Genomic DNA, 24,825 nt, shown 5'->3' on the forward strand with positions numbered 1-24,825 from the left:
ACGGTGCCATATTTTTGTTTGTCTGCCCATGTATCGAATTTTGATTGTTTTCTGGATTTGACCCTTTGCTGCCTGACCTGACCTCTGCCTGATCTCTGTACAGACCCTGATCTGCCAGCCCTTACCTGAGACTGTTTACCAGCTTGTTTATACTGTGCCTGCCCTGACCTTGGGCCTGTCTCTGATTACTGTTTTCCTGATCCCTCGGTGCACTGCACTGGTGTCTCTTGACCCTTGTTGGTCAGCAGTCAACCAAACAGAGTACTCCAGAAGGTAAGAGCCTGGTGGTTCACCTGCAGCAAAGTCCAGAACCATGTACAAGGATTAAAGGGTGAAAACCAGGGGACTGCAAGGATAACGTCCTTAGGAGTAGCCCCAAATCAAGTCTGTTAGGTTGACATAGTGGTTTCACACCCACTACTGTAACAGCAACCTTTTTGTGACCTGTGAGTTCATCCTTTACTTACAGTGAATAGCACATCCTTTACCCTAAAGCCAGGCAGGCTACAGCAAGACTAAATGCTCCTTCTTACTTTAAGCAAATTTATGTAAAAATGTTCATGGAGGATTAAAAAAATAACAGCTTATGTATAAATGTTGTACAGTACAGAAAAGTTTGCACGGTAAGGGCCTTGGTTCAGTGTACAAGCCAAAGGGTGAAATACTAAGGGTTTTATTCTGTGTCCTACCTTTGACATCTGTATTTGGTTCCACAGCTCGATATAGTGAGAAAAAATTATAATCAGTTCCAGGTAGTTTTAGTTGGATATTTCAAGCTAATACAAGTCAGCACACGCTGCAGCAGGACTCCAAATCGTAGTAAATTATTCCTTATGAGAAGTACTGTTCACTCCACCTCCCTCAGAGAACAAAGCGCTAACTACATACACCTCTCATCTGCAGTTTGGTTTTATATTTATCAAGGATGGAGTCTGGATACCTGTTCCCATTAGCAATAAACTACCCACATATACCGACATGCATGTGTTTCTTGCTAAAACATTATCAAGATGATTCATGCAAATTCTTGAATCCAGAAATAACTTGGACTAATTAGTAAGAAAATAGAAAAAAACAGGTATAGAAAAGAAAATAGTGGAAAACAATGAATTAAGAGCGGCCTGATGACTTGTGGATACAGCTGGGAGCTATCATTTGTTGCTGGTTAGTGCAGAAAAATCTGGCTCTTTCTACAGTCTTAAATCTAAAATCTCTGTACTCCTTCATATCCAAGTGTCAAACAAAGAATGGCCATACAGTCTGCGCTTATTGTAGTCCGCATAGTGAATGCGTACTATGGTCTCATCATGCCTCCACACAGTGCACATACAGAACCCATACAATACACATGTAGCACAGATATGGGAATCATGCAGAATGCATTTACCAGCCTCACAGCACTTACTCAATGTTTAAAGGCACTGTGAAAATAATGTGACAGTACCTGATGAAAAGAGATTGAGATTCCTCACTGGTTGATACCTTTTAATGGCTAACTGAAAAGATGATGACAAAACTGCAAGCTTTCGAGGATATTTGGGCCTCTTCATCAGGTGTCACTTAAGACAGTATCTATATTTATACACCAAACTACATAGGAATAATGAGGTAGATGAGACTAGAGATGACCTTGCGGTTCGCCCGGCAGTCGTTTTGCGGCGAACTTTGCGTGTACGCGATTCGCCGAACATGCGAACATATGGAGAAATTCGCGACCGCCATATTCTTTTACATTGTGAAGAACTTTGACCCATGACACATCCATCAGGTGGTACAGGACAGCCAATTGAGACATTTCAGCACATGGACATACCCCCTACCTTATAAATAAACCTGATCTGGCCACCATTTTACATTCAGTGTTTTGCCGGTGTAGGGAGAGGTTGCTGTGTGGAGCAGGGACAGGCTGTTAGGGACACCAAACGCTAGCTAATAGGGCCATAAAAGTCTTTTTAAGGACTGGTATAGGTGTGCTATCGATAGGTGTGATACACAGAGGGGTGCGATATACTTATAATATACTTTTATAATGAGTCAAAAACACATAGATCTATATAGTGATCACCTGGAAGTCAGGGGCCTAGGAGCTTACTAGGGCCATTTTTATATAGGGTAAGGTTCCGGATGGGGTCGCTCTTATCAGGGCGGGTGGTCTGTGGTTAGGCTATCAGGGCCAGAATAGCACCCCCCTGTAGGGAAATATGAGGGACAGTTCTTTGCCCACCCTGTCCTTCAATACCACATCACCATCTAGCCCAGGGATAGATGTTTTTTGCTTTCCCTCCGGGATTCATGGATGTGTACTGGAACCCCCCGGATTGTGGTAGGACATATGGTTTCTGATTTGGTGCCGCCGAGCACCTGATTTAGTGCCGCCGAGCACTTGTTATTCCCTACCACATCTATGCTTTTTGCATAGGAACCACTCACTTCAATGGTCCGAAAAAACAACGGAAGGTACTCTGTGTGCATTCGGTTTCCGTATTTTCGGTGCGCCAAAAAGTAGTGCATGTCCTATTATTGTCTGCAAATCACGGTCTGAGGCCCCAATCAAGTCAATAGGTCTTCAAATAATACGGAACGCACACGGAACACATCTGTATGTCATCCGTATTTTGCAGATCCATACTGTAGAACAGCTATGCCCAGCCTATATTGCTCATGTGTTTGGTCATTAATAAGTTACTGTTTCCGTTTACGATCCGCAAAAAATGGATCGCATACGGAAACCATACGGATATGTTTTGTAGAATAACGGAACAGAAGAGGACTTAAATCAGAGAAAAAAAAACCTCAGATACGGAACAACGGATCCATGAAAAACGGACCGTAAAACAACGGTCGTGTGCATGAGCCCTAAGAGGTATCAACCACTGAGGAATCTCAATCATTAATTTATTTACTGGCTAACATGGTACAAATATATGTATGTGTGTGTGTATATATATTATTTTTTTTATGGATTCGTAGCACTCCAAAAAGAAGCCTGCATTGCTGCTGTAATATGGGTGAATATTACCCATATTACAGCAGCTAAGCAGGTTTTCTTCTTTCCTTGCCCTTCACTGATCCTTAATTCCTTCTGTCCTTCTGTCTGTCTGACCTTCTTTCCCTCTATCCATAGGCCCATCCTTCCGTGTTTCATTTTTTCCTTCTCTCATATTTATGGGACTGCTGGATATTGCAGAGCGCTGTACTTGGCTTCTCTTTGGCAGTCCCCTAGACATGAATGAAACCAAGAACCCCCATGCTCATGATTGGTGGAGGTCCCTCTGGTTGGATCCCCCTACGATCAGACACCTACCCTATGTAGTGGATTGGGGATACATTTAAAACACGGCACATCCCCTTTAAGTGTTTCAGAAGTCACAGCAATTGGACAAGATCAGGACAGGTTTTTATATCTTGGTTGTAGGCAGGAATGTTTCAATTTACTGTCAGCAACTAGAAATTTTAAAGATGATGAGAAATTAATAAACAGAGTATATGAGAAAGCTGCATAACTTTACAATGATTGAAGGAAACTGTCGCTAGGTTTGGGGCCACTAAGCCACCAATCTGTCATTATACAGCTAGGATTTAGCTTTGTAAATATGCCCATCAAGTCCAAAAGAGACTTGCCATGAGCCGAGCAGCATCTAGCATATGTGAATCATACAGATAAAGCTGTGGACTATACACGTCATTTGACGTGGCTCAGCTGCATTGACCTAGACATGGACATGCGTCGGATGCTACTAGGCTCATCTCCAGACACTTCTCTTATAAGTTCTTTCATTACCTAATATTGAAACAAACAGTTTTGACAGGGGCATGATTAGAGAGCTGAACCCCAGCTGTTTAGCAACATGCTGGTGGTTTATTGGTTCCAAACCAAGTGGCAGGATCCCTTTAATCTATATTATTGTAAAACTGGAAAATATATTTAAATGTTAGGTTTGAGAACTGCATAAAAACAGTTATAAATACAGAGTGATTAAAAAAATGGTGCAAAATGATAGCCCGGTATTCATAAACACAAGACAAATTTATTAACATGAAAAGACAGTATACAAGTTTTATCTACGCACGACAAATGTTTGATGTGAGCTCCACTGGTGACACAGCAGATCTCTAGGCGGTACTCCAGTTCTGTACAGACGCATGCCAGCATATCCTCGGATATGGATTCCATATGGATGCGTTGTTGGTCAGTTTCTGTGGCTGGGGGGCAGATACACAGAGTTCTTGATGTAGCCCCACAGAAAAAAGTCGTAGGGTGTTAGATCTGGTGATTGTAGGGGCCAGTGTATCATTGATGAATTGTTTAGTCCAGCACAGTTGATCCAACGTTCCGGTAGAGTTTTATTCAGGTACCCAACTGGAAATGGGCAGAAGCCCCATCATGCTGATAGTCTAGACTATGTTTGGCAGATCTTCCTCTATCTGTCACATAAGCCATTCCCTTATCATTTCCAGGTAGGCATGACCATTCACAGTGTCCTCGGCAAAAAAGAAGGGACCGTAGACTTTGCACCTGCTGATTGCACAGAACAGGCCTTTACTTTTGCACCATTCTTTTTGAATCACCTTGTTTATTAAGCAGTACAATAAAAAAATTCAGGTTTTTAGAGTTTCAAATCCAATATACAGTGGGATGCGAAAGTTTGGGCAACCTTGTTAATCGTCATGATTGTCTAAATCGTTGGTTGTTACGATAAAAAATGTCAGTTAAATATATCATATAGGAGACATACACAGTGATATTTGAGAAGTGAAATGAAGTTTATTGGATTTACAGAAAGTGTGCTAAAATTGTTTAAACTAAATTAGGCAGGTGCATAAATTTGGGCACCATAAAAAAGAAATGAAATCAATATTTAGTAGATCCTCCTTTTGCAGAAATTACAGCCTCTAAACGCTTCCTGTAGGTTCCAATGAGAGTCTGGATTCTGGTTGAAGGTATTTTGGACCATTCCTCTTTACAAAACATCTTTAGTTCATTCAGGTTTGATGGCTTCCGAGCATGGACAGCTCTCTTTAAGTCACACCACAGATTTTCAATTATATTCAGGTCTGGGGACTGAGATGGCCATTCCAGAACGTTGTACTTGTTCCTCTGCAGAAATGCCTTAGTGGATTTTGAGCAGTGTTTAGGGTCGTTGTCTTGTTGAAAGATCCAGCCCCGGCGCAGCTTCAGCTTTGTCACTGATTCCTGGACATTGGTCTCCAGAATCTGCTGATACTGAGTGGAATCCATGCGTCCCTCAACTTTGACAAGATTCCCAGTCCCTGCACTGGCCACACAGCCCCACAGCATGATGGAACCACCACCATATTTTACTGTGGGTAGCAGGTGTTTTTCTTGGAATGCTGTGTTCTTTTTCCTACATGCATAACGCCCCTTGTTATGGCCAAATAACTCAATTTTAGTTTCATCAGTCCACAGCACCTTATTCCAAAATGAAGCTGGCTTGTCCAAATGTGCTTTAGCCCACCTCAAGCGGCACTTTTTGTGCTGTGGGAGGAGAAAAGGCTTCCTCTGCATCACTCTCGCATACAGCATCTCCTTGTGTAAAGTGCGCCGAATGGTTGAACGATGCACAGTGACTCCATCTGCAGCAAGATGATGTTGTAGGTCTTTGGTGCTGGTCTGTGGGTTGACTGACTGTTTTCACCATTCGTCGCTTCTGTCTATCCAAGATTTTTCTTGGTCTGCCACTTCGAGCCTTAACTTGAACTGAGCCTGTGGTCTTCCATTTCCTCAATATGTTCCTAACTGTGGAAACAGACAGCTGAAATCTCTGAGTCAGCTTTCTGTATCCTTCCCCTAAACCATGATGGTGAACAATCTTTGTCTTCAAGTCATTTGAGAGTTGTTTGGATACCCCATGTTGCTACTCTTCAGAGAAAATTAAAAGAGGAGGGAAACTTACAATTGACCCTCTTAAATACTCCTTCTCATAATTGGATTCACCTGTGTATGTAGGTCAGGGGTCACTGAGCTTACCAAGCCAATTTGAGTTCCAATATTTAGTTCTAAAGGTTTTGGAATCAATAAAATGACAACAGTGCCCAAATTTATGCACCTGCCAAATTTTGTTTAAACAATTATTGCACACTTTCTGTAAATCCAATAAACTTCATTTCACTTCTCAAATATAACTGTGTGTGACTCCTATAAGATATATTTAACTGAAATTTTTTATCGTAACAACCAACGATTTATACAGGAAAATCATGACGATTAACAAGGTTGCCCAAACTTTCGCATCCCACTGTAGTTGTCCTGCAGGAAAACTTGGCTTTCAGTCTTGTGGCAGCATGGACCATTTACTAATTTGACGTTTGTCTGCCACAGTCTACAGGCTGGAATATGGGGAATGGACACCTTGCTCTGCAACTTGTGGAAATATGGGATCTCGGTTACAAACTCAGCATTGTATCAACAGGGAGGGACAGAGGGGGAACATGTCCTCGTGTGAACATCTAGAGCCATTGCCGGTCAATTCTCAGCCATGTAATGTAGAAGACTGCCCTGCAAGGTAAGTCATCATGACTGCCGTATCTGGTAAAGGAGAAATGAGAGAGACAATTCTGTATCATTTCGCTATGTTGTTTGCATTATTTGACATGTTGTATATTCCTAGATGGGCAACAGGTTCCTGGTCTGAATGTTCGGCCTCTTGTGGCACTGGATACCAGCACAGACTAGTCGCATGTCAGCAGATCTTATCAGATGGTCGTGTGAAGGTGCTGCCTTTAAATTCTTGTGGATTTGTTGACCGACCAGCCGCACGGAAGCCATGTTCTGTTGACACTTGTGTGGACTGGATTCCTCAGGCATGGGGACAGGTAAATATGAGTGTCACACCTGAGGTTCTTAAAGGCACCTCCTTACCTAAGACCATAGTATTATAACTAGCAATTGGTAGGTGGAGGATGATTTTGCATTGTAGTCCAGGAGATTCAAGTTACACTATAAATAAGGAAAACATAATTTTTTTTAAAGTTAGGTTTCAATGACGCAGAAATCTTGGTGTTCTTTCTGTTTATTCCAGTTTGTATTATGCATAAGACCCTATGGACCGGCGTACATGTCTACCTCATTCTTTCTATAAGTGCTCCATGTACCAAATCCTGAGGCAGAGAATTAATTCAAAAGTCACATAGAAGGTCCATTAAAACATTTTGTTCTGGTTTAGAAAGTGGTTGTCCAGATTTGAAACAATTTTAATTAGCCCTGTTCCTCATCCACTGCTTGTCAACTTCCAGAGTGAATAGGGGTCATGTGTGCTTCTGCAGCCATTGACTGCCATGGTGATGTATCCCCCAAGCGGCACATGACCCAGAGGATGGGGGTCATGTGTGCTACTGCTGCCATTGACTGCCATGATGATGTATTCCCCAAGTGGCACGTGACCCAGAGGATGGGGGTCATGTGTGCTACTGCTGCCATTGACTGCCGTGGTGATGTATCTCCCAAGCGGCACGTGACCCAGAGGATGGGGGTCATGTGTGCTACTGCTGCCATTGACTGCCATGGTGATGTATCCCCCAAGCGGCACGTGACCCAGAGGATGGGGGTCATGTGTGCTACTGCTGCCATTGACTGCCATGGTGATGTATCCCCCAAGCGGCACGTGACCCAGAGGATGGGGGTCATGTGTGCTACTGCTGCCATTGACTGCCATGATGATGTATCCCCCAAGCAGCATTTGACCCAATAGATGGGGGTCATGTGTGCTGCTGTAGCCATCCGCCAGAGGTGATGTGTCCCCCAAGTGGTACATCAAAGCCGTGAGTCATGGCACATGTGACCCCCATCCATTTGAAGAACCCCTTGAAGGTGTCATTCCTTTTTATTACAGCCCAGATGAATATGAATTAGGAAAATTAAAGAGAATGACCCTTACTTGGATAAAAACTGTAATCTCCAGTTATTCTGTCTCATTGCACACCACAAATGAGGGCACTTAGAGAACCACGACCAGTTGGTATACAATGTTATTCTCTGCTTTTTGTCCTATTCCCATATCATACATTGCTGCTTACTAGCCGACAGTCTTGGCTGTTTTCCCCAGTGCACAATGATGGTATATTAAAATCCATCACCTTTGTACATATCGCCCTAATGAAAACACCCCAGTAATACCACAAATTCACACCTTGTTGAAAGTGGCCGTTATAGAATAACGTATAGCTGGAGCTGAAAGTATGTAGACACTATGCAATTCAGCTTGTTGTGTATGTGGAAATGTACTCCCATAAAAGTTTGGTTCTAGAAATTTTTTATTATAGTCATTTTCTGGAGGGAGCTGAACCAAAGCAAACATCACTGTGTAGCCGTGTTAAATCCCCCTTGGCAAAGATAGTGTAATGAGTAAGAGAGCTTGGCTTCTGTCATGCGCCTCTTGTCGGGGTATGATTGTACATAATTAAAATACACAGCCTAAAGCATAGAGCAGAAGCCCCGCAGATGTCTGCAGAAAACCTAGAACAATTATTAAACTTCACTGAAACATTAGTCTTTGTGAGAAAATTCATCAGTGGAATAAGGCTGCATTGTCAGCCAAACAAAGTTAAGCTGCATTCAACACTTTCACTGGCAAGGACCGAAAAATTTTGATTTCTTTTTTCTTTTTTTTAATTAAAAATACTACCACTGGGAAACTACAATTTTTCTTCAACAGAGCCAACTTGTTTCCATGCATAAAGATTGCAAATTCAATGAATTTGAAGCATCTTTTCTTTGCAGAAATCTGCATTGTGGCGTTACTCTTTTATTGCTTTTGGAAATGTATGAAGGGGTTGTCCAATTTTAGGAGGAATCAGGGGATCCACTTTCAACAAAGAAATGATAATAACTTACCTGGGAAATCTCAGCCCAGCCGGGATCTGTTTACCTAGCTGCAGTGATGATGTCATCTTTAGTGATGGACGAACATTGGCCGGGACAGTTCGCAAAAGCGAACGCGCCTTCACATGTTCGCAAACCGCGCGTTTGCGGCAGGCCCCATTGACTTTAATGACAGGCGAACCTGAAAAACCTTCAGGTCATATTTGCAGTCACCAAATACTTACTAGAAGTGCACAAATAGTCCCACAACATGGACAGTGACATACCAGAGGGGGATCATTGGCAAAAATTTCCACAAAAAATATGTATTTTAATCAGAGGCCATTTTTATGCGTCTTAAAGGGAAACTCTCAAAAATGTGCCCTGCTGGAGCCTAGAAAAATGTTATTTTAGGCCACGGGAGTACATACCCCAAAAATTAGGCATTCATCTGACAGAAAAGAACTTGTGATGATGTGGCTGGAGGTACATTAGGCGGTCACTGGATAAAAATGTTACAGTCGGCCAGTACAGGCCCCAAAAATTTGGCATTCACCTGACAGAAAAGAACTTGTGATTATGTGGCTGGAGGTACATTAAGCGGTCACTGGATAAAAATTTTACTGTCGGCCAGTACAGGCCCCAAATATTAGGCATTCCCCTGACAGAAAAGAACTTGTGATTATGTGGCTGTAGATACATTAGGCGGTCACTGGCTAAATATTTTACTGTAGGCCAGTACAGGCCCCAAAAATTAGGCATTCACCTGACAGAAAAGAACTTGTGATGATGTGGCTGGAGGTACATTAGGCGGTCATCGGATAAAAATTTTACTGTAGGCCAGTACAGGCCCCAAAAATTAGGCATTCACCTGACAGAAAAGATCTTGTGATTATGTGGCTGGAGGTACATTAGGCTATCACTGGATAAAAATGTTACTGTAGGCCAGTACAGGCCCCAAAAATTTGGCATTCACCTGACAGAAAAGAACTTGTGATTATGTGGCTGTAGATACATTAGGCGGTCACTGGCTAAATATTTTACTGTAGGCCAGTACAGGCCCCAAAAATTAGGCATTCACCTGACAGAAAAGAACTTGTGATGATGTGGCTGGAGGTACATTAGGCGGTCACTGGATAAAAACTTTACTGTAGGCCACTGGAGTACAGGCCCCAAAAATTAGGCATTCACCTGACAGAAAAGGCCTTTTATGCCACTGTATATACATAAGACAAGGACCAATCTTTTGTGGTGGCAGATATGTGTGGGCTGGCATGAGGAAGTTCAATTACATGTGGTCGTTACAGGTGTTGAATTCCTCCAAGATCCATGCCTCATTCATTTTTAGAAATGTGAGGTAGTCCACACTGTCGTGAGCTAGGCAAGTGCACTTATCGGTAACGATCCCCCCCCTTTCTGACAGGATAATCGGTGAGGGGCAAGCCAAGAGTTCCATGGCAAGTTGTGCCAGATCTGGGTCAAGCCTACACACCCAGTAGTCCACTGAACGTGGCCATATAGCTCAGGGATGCCCTTCTGAGAGAAATATTGCAATGGCCACAAATTTTCTAAAGGCCTCCGAGTCCACCAGTTTATATGGCAGTAGTTGGCAGGCTAGCAGTTCCGACAAGCCAGCGGTCAGCCGTTGGGCAAGAGGGTTATCTGGCGTCATCAACTATTTACGCTCGAATATTTGGGCAACGGAAGCCTGCCTTCTGACAGATGAACATGACGACGTCGCGGTGGGAGGTGGAGGACAAATGGGAGGAGAGAGGAGAAGAAGAGGCAGGACGTGGAGCGCCGGGAGTGTGGGTTTGTAGGTTCTGATGGCGTTGCTCCCACTGGGCTCGATGATGGGAGGCCAGGTGCCTTCTTAAGGAGGTCATCCCTAGGTGAGTGTTGGGCTTACCGTGACTTATGCGTTGACAGCACAGGCTGCAGATGGCAACACTATTGTCAGCAGCTGACACGATAAAAAAAAGCCCACACTGCGGAGCCATTTTCCCGGCGTCCTGGGAGCGCCAGAAGTGACCGTGCATGGCGGATGGCTCGCTCCAGATACATTAGTCTGCTTTTTGCCTCCTGTGCCTTGCGAGCTCTACCTGCTTCTCCTCCTTCTCCTCCCTCTCTGCTGCTCCGTCTCTCCCTCTGAACTACCCTCCTCTTCCTCTCTTGTGGGCACCCACGTGACGTCCATCGACACGTCATCATCGTCACCTTCACCACCACTGACATTTGAGATGTTGGAGTAGGCAGCAACAGCGGGGACCTCCCTCCTTGGGCTGATCTGGGTACTGTCGTCAGACCGCTGGGTGGCGGCCGTTGCTACCTCCTCTTCCTCATCTGATGTCAAGAATGGCTGTGCATCGGTAAGGTCTGGGAATGGATGGGAAAACAATTCCTCTGACTCGAGAGGAGGAGTTATGGTGGTGTATTTGAGGGTGCACACAGCAGTGAGTGAGGAGGGCGCAGATACAGAGGATTAGAAGGGTGCAGAAGCGGAAGGGTAAGTGAACCACTCAACCAACTCTGGTGCGCCCTTTGAAGTAATTGCACGCGCCTTCTCCAACTTCCTACTTAGGCTCCAGCCTGGTGCACCTGCCCAATCCCTACCACCCCTGCGGAACGGCCTGCCTCTTCCTCTGCCTGTCATTTTCAAAATGACTATGTGTCTAAGTCCCTAGAGAAGAGCAGTATTTGTGGAAGCAGATATATCGCAGGCCTCAATTAATATTTGGTGGAAACAGGTATATCGAACCCCTTAATCAGTATTTTGTGGAAGCAGGTATATCAAACCCCTTAATCAGTGTTTTGTGGAAGCAGGTATATCGCCAGCCTCATTCAGTATTTTGTGGAAGCAGGTATATCAAACCCCTTAATCAGTATATCGAAACCCTTAATCAGTATTTTGTGGAAGCAGTTATATCGCAGCCCTCAATCAGTATTTTGTGGAAACCGGTATATCGCAGGCCTCAATCAGTATTTTGTGGAAGCAGGTATATCGCAGGCTTCAATCAATATTTGGTGGAAGCAGGTATATCAAACCCCTTTAATCCGTATTTTGTGGAAGCAGGTATATCGCAGCCCTCATTCAGTATTTTGTGGAAGCAGGTATATAAAACCACTTAATCAGTATGTTGTGGAAATAGGTATATCGCAGCCCTCAAACAGTATTTTGTGGAAGCAGGTATATTGCAGGCCTCAATCAATATTTTGTGGAAACACGTATATCGAACCCCTTAATCAGTAATTTGTGATAGCAGAAACAGTCCTGGTCAAAAGTTTAAGACCACTTGAAAAATGGCAAAAAATCATATTTTACATTGTTGGATCTTAACAAGGTTCCAAGTAGAGCTTCAACATGCAACAAGAAGAAATGAGAGTGAGACAAAACATTTTTTGAGCATTCAATTAATTGAAAATAACGATTAAACTGAAACAGGCTGTTTTTCAGCTGATCCAAATTTTAGGACCACATGCCTTTAAAAGGCCAAATCTGTGCAGATCCCACCTGAGATGTTTTCTATGCGCCACAGTGGAGGGGGCGCCATAATGGTCTGGGGTGCTTTTTCCTTCAGTGGAACAATGGAGCTTCAGGAAGTGCAGGGGCGTCAAACCTCATGGAAACGCTTGCATCAAGCATGCCGAAACGAATTTTGGAAGTGATAAACAATAACGGCGGAGCTACTCATTACTGAGTTCATGTTTGGAAGTTGGATTTCTGTTTTGGGGGGGTTTCGTTTTTTTTTGGAGGTGTGGTCCTAAACTTTTGATCAGCTGAAAAACAGCCTGTTTCAGTTTATTCGTTGTTTTCATTAAATTGAATGCTCAAAAAATGTTTTGTCTCACTCCCATTTCTTCTTGTTGCATGTTGAAGCTCTACTTGGAACCTTGTTAAGATCCAGCCATGCTAAATATGATTTTTTGCCATTTTTCAAGTGGTCTTAACCCCTTAAGGACTCAGCCTTATTTCACCTTAAGGACCAGGCCATTTTTTGCAAATCTGACCAGTGTCACTTTAAGTGGTGATAACTTTAAAACGCTTTGACTTATCCAGGCCATTCTGAGATTGTTTTTTCGTCACATATTGTACTTCATGACACTGGTAAAATGAAGTCCAAAAATTTATTTTTTTTTGCATAAAAAAATATCTAATTGACCAAAAATTTGGAAAAATTAGCAAATATCAAAGTTTCAGTTTCTCTACTTCTGTAATACATAGTAATACCCCCAAAAATTGTGATGACTTACCATTCCCCATATGTCTACTTCATGTTTGAATTATTTTGGGAATGATATTTTATTTTTTGGGGATGTTACAAGGCTTTGAAGTTTAGAAGCAAATCTTGAAATATTTCAGAAATTTACAAAAACCCAATTTTTAGGGACCACTACAGCTCTGAAGTCACTTTGCGAGGCTTACATAATAGAAACCGCCCAAAAATGACCCCATTCTATAAACTACACCCCTCAAGGTATTCAAAACTGATTTGACAAACTTCGTTAACCCTTTAGGTGTTGCACAAGAGTTATTGGCAAATGGGGATAAAATTTGAGAATTTCATTTTTTTGCCTAATTTTCCATTTTAACCCATTTTTTCCACTAACAAAGCAAGGGTTAACAGCCAAACAAGACTGTATCTTTATTGCCCTGACTCTGCCGTTTACAGAAACACCCAATATGTGGCCGTAAACTACTGTACGGCCACACAGCGGGGCGCAGAGTGAAAGATGCGCCGTTTGGTTTTTGGAAGGCAGATTTTGCTGGACTGTTTTTTTGACACCATGTCCCATTTGAAGCCCCCTGATGCACCCCTAGAGTAGAAACTCCATAAAAGTGACCCCATCTAAGAAACTACACCCCTCAAGGTATTCAAAACAGATTTTAAAAACGTTGTTAACCCTTTAGGTGATGCACAAGATTTTTTGGCAGATTTTCCATTTTAATATTTTTTTTTCAGTTACAAAGCAAGGGTTAACAGCCAAACAAAACTCATTATTTATGGCCCTGATTCTGTAGTTTACAGAAACACCCCATATGTGGTTGTAAACTGCTGTACGGGCACACGGCAGGGCGCAGAAGGAAAGGAATGCCATACGGTTTTTGGAAGGCAGATTTTGCTGGACTGTTTTTTTTACACCATGTCCCATTTGAAGCCCCCCTGATGCACCCCTAGAGTAGAAACTCCAGAAAAGTGACCCCATTTTAGAAACTACGGGATAGGGTGGATGTATTGTTGGTACTAGTTTAGGGTACATATGATTTTTGGTTGCTCTATATTACACTTTTTGTGCGGCAAGGTAACAAGAAATAGCTTTTTTGGCACCGTTTTTTTTTTTGTTATTTACAACATTCATCTGACAGGTTAGATCATGTGGTAATTTCATAGAGCAGGTTGTCACGGACGTGGCGATACCTAATATGTATTCAATTTTTTTTATTTATGTAAGTTTTACCCAATGATTTCATTTTTAAAACAAAAAAAAGTTTTAGTGTCTCCATAGTCTAAGAGCCATAGTTTTTTCAGTTTTTGGGCGATTATCTTAAGTAGGGTCTCATTTTTGCGGGATGAGATGACGGTTTGATTTGCACTATTCTGGGGTGCATATGATTTTTTGATCGCTTGCTATTACACTTTTTGTGACGTAAGATGACAAAAAATGGCTTTTTTTACACCGTTTTTATTTTTATTTTTTTACGGTGGTCACCTGAGGGGTTAGGTCATGTGATATTTTTATAGAGCCGGTCGATACGGACGCGGCGATACCTAATATGTATACTTTTTTTTTATTTATGTAAGTTTTACACAATGATTTCATTTTTGAAACAAAAAAAATGATGTTTTAGTGTTTCAATAGTCTAAGAGCCATAGTTTTTTCAGTTTTTGGGCGATTATCTTAAGTAGGGTCTCATTTTTTGCGGGATGAGATGATGGTTTGATTGTTACAATTTTGGCGTACATGCGACTTTTTTGATCACTTTTATTACCTTTTTTTGGGAAGTAAGGTGGGCAAAATTTCAATTTCATCATAGTTTTTTATTTTTTATTTTTATGGCGTTCACCGTTCGGGTAAAGTAACATGACCGTTTTATAGATCAGGTCGTTACGGACGCGGCGATACCAAACATGTGTAGGGAATTTTATTTTTTTAATTTTTAATCAGTGATAAATGTGTTTTTTGATTTTTACTTTTTTTTCACTTTTTTTCACTTTTTTTTTTACCCAGACCCACTTGGTTCCTGAAGATCCAGTGGGTCTGATGTCTGTATAATACAGTACTGTACTCTATATAGGGTACTGCACTGTATTTTACTTACACTGAACAGATCTATGCTTTCAGCACAGATCTGTTCAGCACCATGGACAGCAGGACGCCTGAGAGGCGTCCTGTTGCCATGGGAACCTTCCCCGTCTGCCACAACTTCGCAGACGGGGAAGGGTGAGGACGGGGCTGGCGGGGGGCTGTCTGGGAGCTCTCTCCCTCTCCCATCGGGGGGCTGCAAAGGCACAGCAGCCCCCCGATCGGAGAGGGAGGGAGCTCCCTCTTACTGTTAACTTTTTCCATACAGCGGTCCGTACGGACCGCTGTATGGAAAGGGTTAAACGGCTGACATCGCATCACCGATGTCAGCCGTTTATACCAGGGTGCCAGCAATGTGCTGGCACCCTGGTATACCCACTGTACACCAACGATTATTCAATGGGAGGCGGGCGGGGGATCGCGATCCCGCCTGCCGCACCGCCCGCCTCCCGCACCGCCCCCACCGCCCGCAACACCCCCCCTGCACCTCCCACCGGGCTAAAATCATTCAGAGGTGCAGGGGGGGGTGATAAATATATATTTTCGCCACACTAAAGTTTCTGATCGCCGCGGTCAGGGACCGCAGCGATCAGAAACTGCAGAAAGCGCAACAAACCGCAGGTCTGAATTGACCTGCGGCTTGTTGCTATTGCGTACATCGGGGGGTCACGGGACCCCCCCGCGCATTTAGCCGAGGTGCCTGCTCAATGATTTGAGCAGGCACCTTGGTTCCGATCACAGCCGGCTGGGCGGCAGTGATCGGAACAACACATGACGTACCGGTACGTCATGTGTCCTTAAGGACTCGGGAAACATGCCGTACCGATACGTCATGTGTCCTTAAGGGGTTAAACTTTTGATCAGGAATGTATATCGCAGCCCTCAATCAGTATTTTGTGGAAACAGGTGTATCAAACCTCTTAATCATTATATTGTGAAAGCAGGTATAGCGCAGCCCTCAATCAGTATTTCGTGGAAGCATGTATATCCAACCCCTTAATCAGTATTTTGTGGAAGCAGGTATATCGCAGGCCTCAATCAATATTTGGTGGAAACAGGTATATCGAACCCCTTAATCAGTATTCTGTGGAAGCAGGTATCTCGAAGCCCTTAATCAGTATTTTGTGGAAGCAGGTATATAACACCCCTCATTAATTTTTTTTGACAACTGTTATATCACACCACCCTGTTTCTTTGGGGCAACAGGTATATCGCAGCCCTCAATCAGTATTTTGTGGAAGAAGGTATATCGCACCCCTCAATCAGGTTTTTTGGGGCAACAGGTATATCAAACACGTTGCAATTAGCTGTTCCAATAGTGTTTGTCCCTCTAAATAGCTGCGGTATCACAGCAGAACCCCACACAACTGCTGCACAATACAAATGCACTATAATATACTTTCTATGTTAGCAAGTATATTATAAGTATATCACACCCCTCAGTATGTCACACATATCCATAGCACACCTATACCAGTCCTTTAAAGGATTTTTCTGGCCCTATTAACTAGCGTTTCGTGTCCCTAACAGCCTGTCCCTGCTCCACAAAGCAACCTCTCCCTACACTGGCAAAACACAGAATGTAAAATGGCTGCCAGATCGGGTTCTTTGATAGGGTGGGGGTGTGTCCATGTGCTGAAACGTCTCAATTGGCTGTCCTGACCCACCTGATGGATGTGTCATGGGTCAAAGTTTGGCGCAATGCGAATGAATATGGCGCCGGCGGACATCGCCATATGTTTGCATGTTCGACAAACCGCGAATGTGCAAAGTTCGCCGGGAAACGACTGCCGGGCGAACCGCAAGGCCATCTCTAGTCATGTTGACAAAACATTACTGCTGCAGCCAATCATTGGCCTCAGTGGTGCACTGAAGAGGTCAGTGATTGGCTGCAGTGGTTAGATGTTGTGGCAAGGTAAGTAATGTTCACTCCTGAAACTGAACATCTCCTTTAAGTGACAAATTGGTGTTACTGTTCTCCTTGTCAATGTGGAATATCTCTTCTGCAGTGGGTGTAGAACCACAGGAAGAGAAACATAACTATGCCACTATTGCAGGAAACTATAAAGCTAGACAACCTATTGCTCAGGTACTCTCCAGTAGGTGAAGGTGCCTTAAAGGGGGTTTCTCATCTCAGACAATGGGGGCATATCGCTAGGATATGCCTCCATTGTCTTATAGGTGGAACCCGCACCTATATCGAGAACGGAGCCCCGAAAGTTTAGGAGAGCGCATGCGCAGCCGCTCTCCATTCATTTCTATGGGGCCGCCGAAAATAGCCGAGTGTCCAAATATGTAGAGGTAGACCCTGTTGACAAAGGTAATAGTAACACCCAATTATCCATTTATTCATACATTTTCAGGAGGAATAACATAGGTACACAGATTTCTGCAAAGAGATGCACAAGCTGTGCTCTTCACAGTAGAATGTAACTGACAGATGGTTGGCATAAAGCCACAGGGATGGATATGTGATATGTCTCAGATGGGAAATCTCCTTTGAAGGGGTACTCTGGCCAGAATTGTAGATCAGTGGGGGTTTGACCACTGGGAATCTCACTGATCACCGTGGTCCTGCGGCAGGGGGCCCTCTGGAGTTCAGTAGGGGACCCAGTAGTTGGAACCCCACAATCTAGCATTTATCATCTATCCCGTGGGTGATAAGTGATAGATGCTTCTGGCTGGAATACCCATTAAGCTTGCAGGATAGCAGTGCATTACTATTATAGGCCACTACATACCTCGTCTACTAAAAATTATAATGAACGTCAACACAGAAATGTAAATATCTGCTCCTTCTGCAACCGTCCAAATGTCATTTCTATGAATACAGATGGAAAGACTCTGTGATATTTGTAACTTCAAGTCACAGAAACGGTTTGCTTGGCTTATACTTCCCTTCCAAATAGCCATCCAAAACGTAAGATTTATAAATGCTGCAGTTTAATCGAGGCCAAGGAGGGGACGTGAGTCTGTGTTCATACTGAAAAATATCTTTCCTTTTAGTGTTCTAATCGCTGTACCGGACAAGGAATGGGTTTACAGCATCGGCACATACTGTGTCAAGACCGGAATGGAACCACCGTGCCAGATACTTACTGTGACAGGACGAAGAGGTATTTGATCCCATCTGAAACACACTATGAGAAGCCAGTAACAGATTATAGACCTCGATGTCATTGGCGTGCCTGTTTTAGAGTGGAAGAAAACAGAACGAATCCAAAAATCTGCAGATTGTTTTCTGTCACTTAGTTGTTCTGATGTTCTGCTGAGATCATCCAAAACCCTTTATAGCTTTTCCTATTTGATAGATCCTAATATATAATGACTTAGCCAAAATGCTGGAGAGCTGTGCACAAGATGAATGGAACATTACCGTTCCAAAATTTTACTAGGGAGTCCTAACATCAGCTCCCATCATTCTGGGATTTCTTCTTGTAACTTTTCATATGTGAGGAAAGATACATTGGATACTATTATATTACATCTGTGTCATATATACATTTGTGTAATATAAATGTCTGCATGAACGAGTATATCAGGAAATATACCAGATTTGGGAGGTCTGAGGAAGGGAACATTCTCAAAGGAGAGGTTTGAAAATACACAGTGGAGTCACATTATTATGATCACCAGCTAATATCCTGAATACGGTAATTGCCATGAGCAGCATGAACAGCATCTAGATGTGCTGGAAGTGACTCAATAAGGTCCTGGTAGGTTGTCTGAGGTATCTGGAGCCATGCTAACTGCAGTGCATCACACAGTTGCTGGAGGGTGCATGAGGGAGGATCCATACAGCAAACCTGATGATCAAGGTCCCACAGATGCTCAACTGGTATCATGTCTGGGGAATTAGGGGGCTAAGGTAATACTTGGAAGTGTTGATCATGCTTTTCCAACCAATGTCAGACATTTCTAGGCATGTGACATGTCGCATGTCTTGCCGGAAGATCCCATATGCCCCAGGGAGGACAATCAGCATGTATGGGTGTATGTGATCTGCAGGGATGAATTCATGCCCAAGTCGGTTGAGAAGGGCTTTAACATGGATGAGTGGGCCCAGAACACCACAAAACATTCCCTAGACCATAACACTGCCATCACAAGATTGTGCTCTTCCAGCAATGGTTGCAGAGTGTTTGTTCTCTGATGTTTCTCGCCTGACACGCCAAAGTCCATTTTTTCTATGAAGGAGAAAGCGTGACTCATCGGAGAAGGCAACTGTTTGACAATCAGCGGAGGTCCAATTCTGATACTGCTGCGAAAAATTGAAACCTTTTCTGCAGTGACCATCCATCTGCTTTGGAGCCCCATACACAGCTGAGTTCGCTAAACTGTTGTTTAAGACACATGTCTAGTATCCTCTGGTTCATTTTGGTGGTGAGCTGCTCCACTCTGCCCTCATGCACCTTCATAGCCTCTGTTCACCTCTCATATCAATGGCATGCGGTGCTCCACATTTTCCATGTCGCTTACTCACATTAGTACAATTTATCCATGATACACGTTCTCCACAGCAGCACGAGAAAAGTTCTGCGCAGTTTCAGAAATACTGCCGCCCTTTGTCCAAAAGCCAACAATCATCTCTTTTTGCAGTTCTGATAAATTGCCCCTTTTTGCCATAAAAGCAATGAGGGACATGTGTGCAGACAGCCTACCACACACCTTATATACTCAACACGTGACTTCCTTCATGGGCTATGCCAACGTCAAAAGTAGGAAGTGGTCATAATAATGTGACTTGACTGCGTAGTACACCTACAGTTGCAAGAAAAAGTATGTGAACCCTTTGGAATTATATGGATTTCTGCACAAATTGGTCATAAAATGTGATCTGATCTTAATCTAAGTCACAACAATAGACAATCACAGTCTGCTTAAACTAATAACACACAAAGAATTAAATGTTACCATGTTTTTATTGAACACACCATGTAAACATTCAAAGTGCAGGTGGAAAAAGTATGTGAACCCCTAGACTAATGACATCTCCAAGAGCTAATTGGAGTGAGGTGTCAGCCAATTGGAGTCCAATAAATGAGATGAGATTGGAGGTGTTGGTTACAGCTGCCCTGCCCTATAAAAAACACACACCAGTTCTGGGTTTGCTTTTCACAAGAAGCATTGCCTGATGTGAATGATGCCTTGGACAAAAGAGCTCTCAGAAGACCTACGATTAAGAATTGTTGACTTGCATAAAGCTGGAAAGGGTTATAAAAGTATCTCCAAAAGCCTTGCTGTTCATCAGTCCACGGTAAGACAAATTATCTATAAATGGAGAAAGTTCAGCACTGCTGCTACTCTCCCTAGGAGTGGCCGTCCTGTAAAGATGACTGCAAGAGCACAGCACAGACTGCTGAATGAGGTGAAGAAGAATCCTAGAGTGTCAGCTAAAGACTTGACAAAAGTCTCTGGCATATGCTAACATCCTTGTTAGCGAATCTACGATACGTAAAACACTAAACAAGAATGGATTTCATGGGAGGATACCACAGAGGAAGCCACTGCTGTCCAAAAAAAACATTGCTGCCCGTTTACAGTTTGCACAAGAGCACCTGGATGTTCCACAGCAGTACTGGCAAAATATTCTGTGGACAGATGAAACCAAAGTTGAGTTGTTTGGAAGAAACACGCAACACTATGTGTGGAGAAAAAGAGGCACAGTACACCAACATCAAAACCTCATCCCAACTGTGAAGTATGGTGGTGAGGGCATCATGGTTTGGGGCTGCTTTGCTGCGTCAGGGCCTGGACGGATTGCTATCATCGAAGGAAAAATGAATTCCCAAGTTTATCAAAACATTTTGCAGGAGAACTTAAGGCCATCTGTCCACCAGCTGAAGCTCAACAGAAGATGGATGTTGCAACAGGACAACGACCCAAAGCATAGAAGTAAATCAACAACAGAATGGCTTAAACAGAAGAAAATATGCCTTCTGGAGTGGCCCAGTCAGAGTCCTGACCTCAACCCGATTGAGATGCTGTCGCATTTCTCAAGAAAGTGATTCACACCAGACATCCCAAGAATATTGCTGAACTGAAACAGTTTTGTAAAGAGGAATGGTCAAGAATTACTCCTCACCGCTGTGCACGTCTGATCTGCAACTACAGGAAACGTTTGGTTGAAGTTATTGCTGCCAAAGGAGGTTCAACCAGTTATTAAATCCAGCTGTTCACATACTTTTTCCACCTGCACTGTGAATGTTTACATGTTGTGTTCAATAAAAACATGGTAACATTTAATTCTTTGTGTGTTATTAGTTCAAGCAAACTGTGATTGTCTATTGTTGTGACTTAGATTAAGATCAGATCACATTTTATGACAAATTTGTGCAGAAATCCATATCATTACAAAGGGTTAACATACTTTTTCTTGCAACTGTATTTCTTTATCTGGAGAATAAAGACAGAAGGTAAAACCACCTAAATGCCAATCTGAACAGAGACTTAGTATGCTATGTGATGGTTATTAAGAAAAATATTGCACAAGGTGGGTAGATGTGTGTTTCGGCATGTGCATAGCATAATTAATTACATAGTTCATATCTTTCTAAGTAAACCCTAACGCCCCTGCATCCTGTTCAATGCCTACCTACCTGCATGCCTACAATACCTACTACCACCTACTCAGGGCCGGACTGGGGATAAAAACCAGCCCTGGAAAAAGTTGCATACCAGCCCCACAGCATTGCGTCATTATTTACTTGTTTATAAAAGGGCAAAGCATTCATTTTAAAACACGTGTGTAAACACGAATTTGAACTTTGCCCTACAGTAGCTCTTTTGTAGAACCCCCATTGTTCATATTATCACCGTAGACCAGCTTTTCCCTACCAGGATGCCTCCAGCTGTTGCAAAACTACAACTCTCAGCATGCCCAGACAGCGTTTGGCTGTCAGGGCATGTTGGGAAATGTAGTTTTGCAACAGCTGGACGCATCCTGGTAGGGAAACACTACAGTAGACCATTATCCCATCCAATTGGGTCAGAACTAAGAATAATCAAAGAACTTTACTTCAAAGTAGAGGTGGGACGAATCCAATTTTTTTTGAATCCGAAAAGGTTCTCGAATCTCTCGAATCTTTCGAATCTCTAATCCTACGAATCCTGTACACAAGAATTGTGTGAACGGTGTAAGAAACAAAGTGATCCAAACTCAATATTCTTTTAATATGAAAAAATAAAGAGTCCTTTTTTAACAAAGTATTCGGATTTGGATTCGAAAAAAATTGGAAATACAGGGTAATACAGCACACATACCTCTTACATCCAGTGACGTCTATTTGACGTAGATGTTCTCTTTCCTCATCTTCTCCTTTCAGACCTTCAGATCAGACCACCAGTTTTCAGCTATTTTTCGTCTCTGCAGTTTGACAAAAAAAAAATCTTAGTTTATTACTTTTCCATCATTCTCGCATCTTTTGGACAAATCATCCTACTACCCCCAATACTATGCCGCTGTGCTCCCCAATACAATACTGCAGAAACAGATAATACCCCTGATAATACTAGTACCACACAGAGCCCCCCATATAAAATACCCCTTCTTTGTGGCCTCATTAAATGCCCCCATAGTGCCCCCCAATAATGTGCCAGTAAAAAAAGACCCCCATAATGCCCCCCAATAATGTGCCAGTAAGTGTCCCCAAGATGCCCCTATCATGTGCCAGTAAGTGTCCCCATAGATGCCCCCCCATCATGTGCCAGTAAGTGTCCCCATAGATGCCTCCCATCATGTGCCAGTATCAAGTGCCTCTCTCCTCCCCACCACATGTCCCAGTATAATATTGCCATCTCGCCCCCCCAAAGTGGCAGTATCATAGTGCCATCTCCCCCCCAATGTGGCAGTATCAAGTGCTTCTCTCCTTCCCACCCCCCATGTGCCAGTATCATAGTGCCAAACCCCCCCATGTACCAGTATCAAGTGCCAAACCCCCCATGTGCCAGTATCAAGTGCCATCTCCCCCCCAATGTGCCAGCATCAAGTGTCTCTCTCCTTCCCCCCCCCACATGTGCCAGTATCATAATGCCATCCCCCCTCCCAATGTGCCAGTATCAAGTTCCTCTCTCCTTACCACCCCCCCATGTGCCAGTATCATAGTGCCAAACCCCCCCATGTGCCAGTATCAAGTGCCTCTCCCCCCCATGTCCCAGTATCATAGTGCCATCCCACCCCCCCAAAAGTGCCAGTATCAAGTGCCTCTCTCCTTCCCCCCTATGTGCCAGTATCATAGTGCTATCCCCCCCAATGTGCCAGTATCATAGTGCTATCTCCCCCCCAATGTGCCAGTATCATAGTGCCACCTCCCCCCAATGTGCCAATATTAAGTGCCTCTCTCCTCCCCCCCCCCACATGTGCCAGTATCATAGTGCCATCTCCCCCCAATGTGCCACCCCACATGTGCCAGTATCATAGTGCCATCTCCCCCCCAATGTGCCAGTATTAAGTGCCTCTCTCCTTACTTACCCACAAAGCTATAAGAGCTGCATAGCCACTGACTGAAAAAACATGAGACTTCTACTGTAGACTCGTTTATAGCTTTGATAGCCAGTGTACATCCATACACATGACAGCTGCCCCAGCGCACTCAGCTCTGCTATATCTCTATATATGATAGCTGCCCCAGCACACCCAGCTCTGCTACATCTATACACATGACAGCTGTCCCAACACATCCAGCTCTGCTACATCTATACACATGACAGCTGCCCCAGGACACTCAGCTCTGCTATATCTCTATATATCTATCTACTGTATAGTAATACTTAGAGATATATAGATATAGCAGAGCTTAGTGTGCAGGGGCAGCTGTCATGTATATTAGATGTAGCATAGCTGTGTTTGCTGGGGCAGCTATCATAAATAGAGATATAGCAGAGCTGAATGTGCTGGGGCAGCTGTCATATAGAGATATAGCAGGCTGAGTGTGCTGGGGCAGCTGTCATATAGAGATATAGCAGTGCTGGGTGTGTTGGGGCAGCTGTCATGTGTATAGATGTACACTGGCTATAACAGCTATAACAGAGTCTACAGTAGAAGTCTCATATTTTTTCAGTCAGGCTTGCAATTAAGCAGTAATTTTGAGTATTGATGAGCGAACTTGTGTCTTAAGTTCGTCGTACAAGGTTCGGGCTATCTAAGAATTCCGTTATAGATTCCGCTTCCATGGACCATAACTTATGGTCCGTGGTAGCAGAATTCATAACGGAATTCTTATATCACCCGAACCTTGTACGCCGTACTTAAAACACAAGTTCGCTCATCCCTAATTTTGAGTCCTGTTTTAAGAATTTGCATACATGAGAGCATTTCATCTTGAGGGAACTAGTTTGTGTTGTGCTTTTTCCCCAGGCCAGCTTCCAGAAGGAACTGTTCTTCAGAGCTGTGCGATGTGTACTGGAGGACAGGGCCCTGGAGACCCTGCACAGCAGCCTGTGGAAATGGCTTTCAGTCTCGGAAAGTAGACTGTGTACATAGGAAGAACGGCAAAGTCTTGGCTGATCAATACTGTGTGTGGAAACGGAGGCCCTCAACTTGGCAGCACTGCAATATTACATCCTGTGGAAGTATGCAAATATTTGGCTATTACAATCATTGACAATTATATTAAAAATAAAATCTATTGAGCAGATGTGTATAATCGCCAATACAGAGCACTGCTTGTAACATTTCGAGTGTTCTGTAACCATTTTTGGAGGCA

The 24,825-nt window shown here is 43.4% G+C and overlaps 1 protein-coding gene across 2 annotated transcripts in view; it reads left to right on the forward strand.

The window, feature by feature from the left end:
* ADAMTSL3 (ADAMTS like 3) overlaps positions 1 to 24,825 on the forward strand; it is a 538,572-nt gene that overhangs the window by 511,462 nt on the left and 2,285 nt on the right. For both annotated transcript variants that reach the window (XM_040414069.1, XM_040414070.1), the window contains 4 exons: positions 6,341 to 6,524; positions 6,630 to 6,834; positions 18,128 to 18,237; positions 24,477 to 24,691. In XM_040414069.1, coding sequence (XP_040270003.1) covers positions 6,341 to 6,524; positions 6,630 to 6,834; positions 18,128 to 18,237; positions 24,477 to 24,691 — 714 coding nt within the window. The remainder of the gene's footprint in view (positions 1 to 6,340; positions 6,525 to 6,629; positions 6,835 to 18,127; positions 18,238 to 24,476; positions 24,692 to 24,825) is intronic.

Source organism: Bufo bufo, chromosome 1 (genome assembly GCF_905171765.1).
Source record: "Bufo bufo chromosome 1, aBufBuf1.1, whole genome shotgun sequence".
Taxonomy (NCBI): domain Eukaryota; kingdom Metazoa; phylum Chordata; class Amphibia; order Anura; family Bufonidae; genus Bufo; species Bufo bufo.